This window comes from Diabrotica virgifera, chromosome 4, assembly GCF_917563875.1.
Source record: "Diabrotica virgifera virgifera chromosome 4, PGI_DIABVI_V3a".
NCBI lineage: Eukaryota > Metazoa > Arthropoda > Insecta > Coleoptera > Chrysomelidae > Diabrotica > Diabrotica virgifera.
Window position 1 is genome coordinate 108,323,739 of NC_065446.1, and position 8,762 is coordinate 108,332,500.

General features: G+C 31.6%; 1 protein-coding gene across 2 annotated transcripts in view; it reads left to right on the forward strand.

Annotated features, from left to right (window-relative positions):
• LOC126883099 (medium-chain acyl-CoA ligase ACSF2, mitochondrial-like) overlaps window positions 1-8,520 on the forward strand; it is a 141,137-nt gene extending 132,617 nt beyond the window's left edge. The window contains exon 11 of one of the 2 annotated variants that reach the window (XR_007697499.1): window positions 8,286-8,401. Coding sequence is in view for 1 of the 2 variants with exons in the window: in XM_050648341.1 (XP_050504298.1) it covers window positions 8,286-8,519 (234 nt within the window). In the remaining variant the exon portion in view is untranslated. Of the gene's footprint in view, window positions 1-8,285 lie in introns of both variants that reach the window. The other variant, XM_050648341.1, reaches the window with a different exon arrangement.
• The last annotated feature ends 242 nt before the right edge of the window (window positions 8,521-8,762 follow it).

The following is an 8,762-nucleotide window of genomic DNA, read 5'->3' on the forward strand; positions in this document are numbered from 1 at the left end:
ATATATATATATATGTGGAATACCGTCAGTACCCGCCGCTTTCTTTGGCTTTAATTTTTTACAGCTTCTTTGAAATCATTGTAATCTATTGATTCAGTTGCGAAAAAATCATTATGCAAGTAAGAACTATTACCACAATCTAAATTATAAGTCGCTTTATCTGAGGTGTATGTAGATGCAAAAAACTTAGCAAATTCTTCGGCTGTATTTTCACCATCAACATTCTGACCTAAGTAAACAAAATTTCCAGCATGAGTACAATTGGATTTTTTGTTTTTAATATAGTTCCAAAAATAATTTATATTACCCTCCACATTTTGTTGCACTTCTTTTAAATCTTTATTCTCTTCTATTTTTATTAAGTATTTTAATGCACGCCTGCTTTCCTTATATTTTTCTAAATAGTAATTTGAGATGTTCTGTAATTTTCTGAATTTGTTTTTATTTTTAATTAAATCTTTTATTTCTTTGTATACCAACTAGGAAATAATTTGGAATTATTAAATGTTTTAAATCTTGGTACACAATTCTGTATAATTTTATTCCATATTTCATAAAAAGTTTCTAAAGCTAAGTCTACATTTGTTTCATTTTTTACTGCGTCCCAATTTGTATTTCGGACATTATTAACCAACAGTTCAAAATTTGCTTTTTTATAATTATATTCATTGGACAAATTTACTTCAAATTTTTGCTTATTACTTTTATTGTAGACTATGTTAAAATTAAGAGTAGGGTGATAATGATCTTCCTTTACAAATGGTGTTAAGTCTTGTGTTACTACATATTTTGATAAATGGTTTTCAGAGCATATTATCAAGTCAAGTGTTTTACCTTGAAAATTTGTAATGTTATTAAAAAGTTAAATGAATTAAAATCTAAAAATGATTGCAAAATATTTAATTTAGTATTAGAAACATTGATCTCACTCACGCAACCTTTAATTTCTGGTATATTAAAATCACCAAATATATACGTCTTTTTAATATCAACAATGTTATCTTGAAGGAAATTTACTAGTTGTTCATATAATCAGAACTGTTTGGGGGTACATATAAAGCAAAAATTGTATGTTTTTCATTACCTGCTAACTTAATATTAATCGCTATTGCCTCAAATTTTGTACAATGTTTGAAAATTTGTACAATTTTATACTCCTTTTTTACTGCCACAAGAACTCCCCCTTCTCTAGTTTTTCCAGTGAATTCTAAATCCCTATCTGCCCGTATTAAATTATACATACTTGTATGAACGATTTCACCATCCCTAACCCCATCTTGAATCCATGTCTCTACTGCAATTATAATATCGAATTCCAAGGTTTGTGAACCCTTATAAAAATCATGTGTTTTTGTATTCAAACCCCTACAATTCTGGTAATAAACATTCAGGTTGTTTGTTATGTCTTATAGCTATTGCAGTAAGCCCAGATACTGTAAAGAGTATTTTAATACAATGTTATTAAAGTAGAAAATATAGTGCCATTATACATATTATCGCTGGAAAAAGGATAACTCATTTTTGAGAGCAGATACTATAATACAACTGTCGATTATTTAATACGGAAGAACCACATACCACACATAGGTACGTACCGTACCTCTTGACAGATTTGCGAACATATTGTGAAAAGTCATTTATATTTGATTTTTCTTGCAGCAAAATAGTCAGTAAAGTAATAAAACTGTAACGTTAATATTGACAGATTGTTATACAAAAAGAAATATAAACATGTAAAAAGGCCCAGCCCAAAAATTTCAGACCTATACACATATAAGCAATGGCTAAATATATTTAAAATATGTAGAAGTAGATTCAATAATTTATCAGTAGTAATTGCACAAGATCTCTGAAATTATTGAATTTTTCCCGAGTGACACTTTGACAGTTTTAATTTCACGAGCCGAAGGCGAGTGAAATTATGTCAAGGTGTTACGAGAGCAAAAATTCTATATTAATTTCAGAGATCGAGTGCAATTTGTTGCGATTATTTCATGAATAAAACTGTTCAAAACCAAAATTTTATTGTAATTTATTTATGCAAGTACAAATTAGTACCATTAAACACACAGTTTTTATAAATATTTGACGATTGAAAGTCATCACTTTTATAATTTTTAAAACATTAATTGTCATTAATGTCACTGAATGTATTTTTTCGTAGCAACGAAGGGCATCTGACGTAATATACTTAACGACGGGATATTATTAAAAATTATCACCTTAATTTGCATTTCTGTAGCTTTCTATTGGTCAGAATCTCCTATGGATGAAATAATCAGTAGTAATTGCACAAGAGCTCTGAAATTATTGAATTTTTCCAGAGTGACACTTTGACAGTTTTAATTTCACGAGCTGAAGGCGAGTGAAATTATGTCAAAGTGTCACGAGAGCAAAAATTCTATATTAATTTCAGAGGTCGAGTGCAATTTGTTGCGATTATTTCATGAATAAAACTGTTCAAAACCAAAATTTTATTGTAATTTATTTATGTAAGTACCATTAAACACACAGTTTTTATAAATATTTGACGATTGAAAGTCATCACTTTTATAATTTTTAAAACATTAATTGTCATTAATGTCACTGAATGTATTTTTTCGTAGCAATGAAGGGCATCTGGCGTAATATACTTAACGACGGGAGATTATCAAAAATTATCGATTTAATTCAGATTTCTGTAGCTTTCTATTGGTCAGAATCTCCTATGAATGAAATAATCAGTAGTAATTGCAGAAGAGCTCTGAAATTATTGAATTTTTCCCGAGTGACACTTTGACAGTTTTAATTTCACGAGCCGAAGGCGAGTGAAATTATGTCAAAGTGTCACGAGAGCAAAAATTCTATATTAATTTCAGAGGTCGAGTGCAGTTTGTTGGGATTATTTCATGAATAAAACTGTTCAAAACCAAAATTTTATTGTAATTTATTTATGTAAGTACCATTAAACATACAGTCTTTATAAATATTTGACGAATGAAAGTCATCACTTTTATAATTTTTAAAACATTAATTTTCATTAATTTCACTGAATGTATTTTTTCGTAGCAACGAAGGGCATCTGACGTAATATACTTAACGACGGGAGATTATAAAAAATTATCGATTTAATTCAGATTTCTGTAGCTTTCTATTGGTCAGAATCTCCTATGAATGAAATAATCAGTATAATACATTTTAAACAAGATTACGTTTTTTTGGAAAATACGTCTCATATATTTACGTACTGAAACCAGTTAACTTAACATTTATCCATTAAAACCTGTAACCTCTATGTAACAAAAAACAAGAACTCATTGATGTATTGATGTACCGAATAAAAACTAGATCTGCTAATTAAATTGAACTATTTTAAGTTGGATTCATTTGAACTTATATTCGTAACAAATAACATTTCAAGTGAAAACTTATCCTCATTAAAATAAACAAACATGTAAACAAAAGATAAGAATAAATTTAAAAATTTCATAACAATATATTGTATCTAATGTTTTTCGTACCTAATTAAGAAGCTCATTCTCGTTCTTAATGGTTCTGACACCGTTGCCAGTATTGACATAAATCTTTCCGTTCATTGACCACGCACTTTTAACACCATTTATTTTTTCTTAGCAGCTAACAGAAGTTTAAACCGAACTTAAGTAAGGTCTTCATTCAGAAATATTCCCGTATTTTTAAGCTTGTTTCTGGATTTATAAACTTCATTCCGCTTCAGGTTGGTTACAAATTCAACGATGATACTCCTAGGTTTCTGCTCATCTTCAATCTTGCCCACCCTAAATATTCTATTTACTTCCACTAGTGAACATTTAATTTTCATTTGGTTATTAATTAATGTCAAAACTTTGCTTATCACATTCTCAGACGCTTCTTCTTTTACTCAAACAAATCTCAAACTATTCATTCTTGCTGTCTGATTTAGATTATCCAATGTCTGATTAATTATTATAATTTTCATTGCATTTTTTTTCTTTTTCTTCTAGGCGATTTAGTTTTGTAACTGCATTATTCAGTGTTGCATCTAATGCTTCAAATTTTTGAGTTAATTTGTCAAGTTTATCTTCTATTTTGCTAAGTGAATTTGTCAATACCTTTGTTATAATGGCTTCCATAGCACTTTCATCGGTTGCACTACTGCGCACAGATCTGGTACTCATCATAAAACTTATGAGAACTGGCAACACAGGATAGAAAATTTGATTACAGATAGAATAGAAAAAAAATGGATTTAACCAAGAAAAACCTTAGTAATTGTAAGTAATTTCTGTATTCTTACTAATGGTTTATCCGTACTTGATATGCACTGGAGACAAAACATAAAACTGAACAATTCCACTTAAAAGTCACAGTATTCTGGAGCTCACTGAATGTGGTGTTCACAGTACGAAAGTCATTACTATACTCTATACTATAGTCTATAGTCTATACTATATTATGTACTGGGATCTTGGATCTTGAATCCAGCATCAATGAAAAAACTGGAATCATTTGAGTTATTGGTGTATAGAATAACAAGGATAAAAAAGAATGTGTGTGTACTTTGTACGCACGTAAGAAGTTATACTTCTATTATTATGATTTCAACGAAATTAATATACTTAACAGGTTATTTGTATTTTATTTAAATATTAAACTAACTTTCTTTACCTACCACTTTTAATTAAAAAATTTTTATTAAAACGATACCAAAAATATAAAAAGATATGAATCCGGGATTTGAACCCGGGACCTCTTGATCTCCGGTCACACGCTCTACCACTGCGCTATATCCCTTTTGCTTTGACAGGTTACAATATTTCTCATACATACTGACAAATTTAATACAAAAATACTTTAAATAATATACTTACTATTATTATAAAATATCTTATTCCCGAGGAAGACAAATCCAAAGACACAAAAAATATAATTAATAATACATTTACTAAAAACACTAATATATTCTTTTCACACCTTTTCTTGCACTGATATATTTATACATAACTTAAAAGATTCAGCAACTAAACGCCATACTGTCTGTGTGCGCATGCGCGCATAATTAGGAAATTTTACTCTCAATCGCGCCTAAAGAAGTATAACTTCAAAAAACCGCTAAACGCCGTAAAAATGAGTGGCGCATACAATATTCCAGCTACAAAAGATCTGATATGAATATTACGTGGCGCGAAAATGTATTTTCATTTTGATACAAAACAAAATTCTAGTTTTATTTTAAAGGATTTTTTCATATTATTTGCTAAATTTGAAGTAAAACGCTCCACAAAAGAGTAACTTTGATACAGTTTGAATTTTGAAACTCATTTGTGGCGCGTTTACTTCAAATTTAGCAAATATTATGAAAAAATCTTTTAAAATAAAACTAGAATTTCGTTTTGCATCAAAATGAAAATACATTTTCGCGCCACCTAATATTCATATCAGATCTTTTGTAGCTGGAATATCGTATGCGCCACTCATTTTTATGGCGTTTAACGGTTATTTTTATTCTTGTATCAGGAGTTTTTCAAAGTTATTTATAAATTAAATGTGTAAAGTTGAATGCAATGTTTCTCGATTACACGTTAAACTTTATAAATGGTCGCCTTTGTCGTATTATCTTCCAAATGATCTAGTGTCCATCGAATGTACACTAGATTTTTTCTATTCGAAATAGATTGAAAAAAATATTGGAATGGCCGGTAAATGAACTCAGACTGCCCGTTGCCAGATCAAATTAGCGTCGTAATCACTAGAACTACATAAACCATTTAGGGAATAATCGTTAATTGGATTATAATTTTGTAGCTTAATAACTTCTAAATGGCTTAACCGATTTTGTTCACTAAACATGAGTTTGAAACGTATTAACAAGTAGTATCTTATGCATCTAAGGTCAAGTATGATAACTGAAGCTTTTACAGGAATTATTGAGCTTGAAAAACCGTTTTTCCCATAAGAAATAGATTTGATCATATTTATGAAGCCTATAACTTAAAAATTCGGATTTTCCCGGATATAAGGTATACACCGTTAGATTCGTCTAGAGTTCTTCTGCAAACGCTCAGTTTTTGACGTAATTCGTAGGTTGAAATTTTGAGTAATTGTCGAAAAACCAAAATTTTCAAAGTTTAGTTTTTCAGTTTTTCGGCTATACTGAACCGTGTGTATGTCTGATCGTTTTTCAGTTTTTCGGCTATACTGAACCGTGTGTATATCTGATCGTGACAGCTTAAACACCATTTGAAAGCTTAACTCAACGCTATTGATTTAATATATTTACTGTTCTCCTGTCTCTTCTTGAACCGAAGATATATACCGCCAAAAAATATGCCGTTTTGTAATTACCAAGTCCTATAGCTGGCTTATGGGTAGTCAAAACTCACAAACTACACCGGTTCTAAATCGGCCCTCACCCCCTCTTCAAACACAGAAAAAAATTCAGATCGGTTTAACTTTTCCACACTCATACATACATACATATCCACAAACATTTTCCTTTTGTTAAATAAAAATTGACTCATATTTCTGAGCTCGGTAACTTTTGAACGGTATAACCGATTTTCAAAATTAGACATGCGTTGGAAAGGTAATGATCGCTTCTATTAGAAGCCGCAAAGGTCGGAGTTAAATTTTCGAAGTTTTTGGGAGTTTTTGGGGACGAGAACTAATAACAGACCCTAAATAGGAAGGGCTGTAAAATCCACACCCTTGGACCAAAATGGATGGTTGACATATGAATGGGTGAGTCTTTTCCTGAACTTTAAGATGGGAGTTGGTCCAATTTTCAATTCAGTCGGATTTAGAAAATAAAAAATTTCGTGTATATAGTGTCGCGTGTAGGGGGTGTAGCTGTGCACCACTGGCGAGAACTGCCGTTCTCTGGTAATTCTGAAAATATCATGGACAGAACACGTCAAAAGGATAGAGATTCTGAGAAAGATGACTAAAGAAATAGAGGTATTAAATTAGTAAAATGACTTAAAATTAGTAAAATCGCATACCAATCGACGCAAAGTTATACGAAGAGTTCAAATATTGATTTCCGGTTACACTTTCGGTCACTTGGGGTGAAAACCATGGACTTGCGAAGTCCAATTACTTCTTCTTCTTCTTCATGTACCATGTCCTTTCAGAACGAGGGTTACCATTATAGTTATCTTAATTTTATTCACTGCCACACTAAATAGCATGCTTGTATCAACACCATATCAATCTCGCAAGTTCTTCAACCATGAGGTTCTTCTTTGTCCTGGACTGCGTTTGCCTGCTATTTTCCCTTGCATAATATTTTGTAGCAACCTATATTTGGGACCTCTCATTACATGCCCGAAATACTCCAGCTTTCTCTGCTTGATACTTTTTATGATCTCAGTAGTCTTGATGAGACGTTCCAGTATTGTGGAGTTTCGAATCTTCTCCGCTCAGGAAACTTTTAAGATTCTTCTATAGCACCGCATTTCGAAAGCCTCAAGGCGATTTAGATCGATTTTATTCACAGTCCAGGACTCGGCACCATAAAGTAAGACCGAGAACACGTAGCAGCGAAGTAGACGGATCCTCAATGTCAATTTTAGGTCTCTGTTACGTAACACCTTGGACATCCTTCTAAAAGCGGCTCTAGCCTGCTCTATCCTAGATCTAATTTCGCCGTGACTTTCTGCGTTACAATTTAATTGCTGTCCAAGGTAAACGATTTTATCAACTTGCTCAAGTTTGGTATTATTTACATAAATATTTAGACGGTTTTGTATGCTGTTGTTTACTTATTACGAGTATTTTGGTTTTCCCTATGTTCAGATCCAGACCTGCCTCCCTACAACTCTCAACGACACTATCAAGTAGTGTTTCCAGATCTTCTTGACTAGAAGCTAGGAGTACTGTATCGTCCGCATATCACAAATTATTAATGACTTCACCGTTCACAAGTATTCCCTTTTGTTTTTTAGAAAGTGCCTTTCTGAAAATTCTTCCGGAGTAGACGTCGAAAATCAGGGGTGACAAGAGGCATCCCTTCCGTACTCCTCTTTTAATATTAAGAGCCTGTGATTCCACACCATCTACTAAAACTGATGTTGTTTGATTCCAATATAAATTTGCAATTATTCGAACATCTCTGCCGTCCAAGCCAATGTATTTTAGAGCTTCGATCAATATAGAGTGCTTAACACGATCAAATGCCTTTTGGAAGTCAATAAAACAACAGTATATATCTACAGATATATCTCGACAATTACTTGTTTTAATTAAAAAAATTACTTCATTCGACAAATAATTTAAATTTGAGTTATAAATATTTTATATTTCAGGTAGTTGGAGTACCTCACGAAAGGTTAGGCGAAGAAGTATGTGCAGCGGTTAAGACAAAAAGCGGTAATGAAATAACAATTGAACAACTTTACGAATTCTGTAAAGGAAAACTGTCTACGTACAAGATTCCTACCCAAATAAAAACGTTGGAAAAATTTCCCACAACAACATCGGGAAAAGTACAGAAGAATAAGATAATTGAATTTTTTTCAAAGAATAAAGTATTTTCATAAACTGTTTTTTTTTATTATATTTGTATGGATTCGTACCTAAATAGGAACTATAGGCGAAGCAACGAAGTACTGAAAAACCCAAAACCTAGGAATTTAGTGCAGTAAGATGAATCGTCATGCAACTTCTTGCATTTGATTTGGGAGAGTGTCAGGAAATTTTGTTAACTAAATTGATCTCTTAGAGATGAACGTTGCATTTTGTGGATAAGGAAAATGCATTTTGAAAGGTGCACCTCAAGGTGA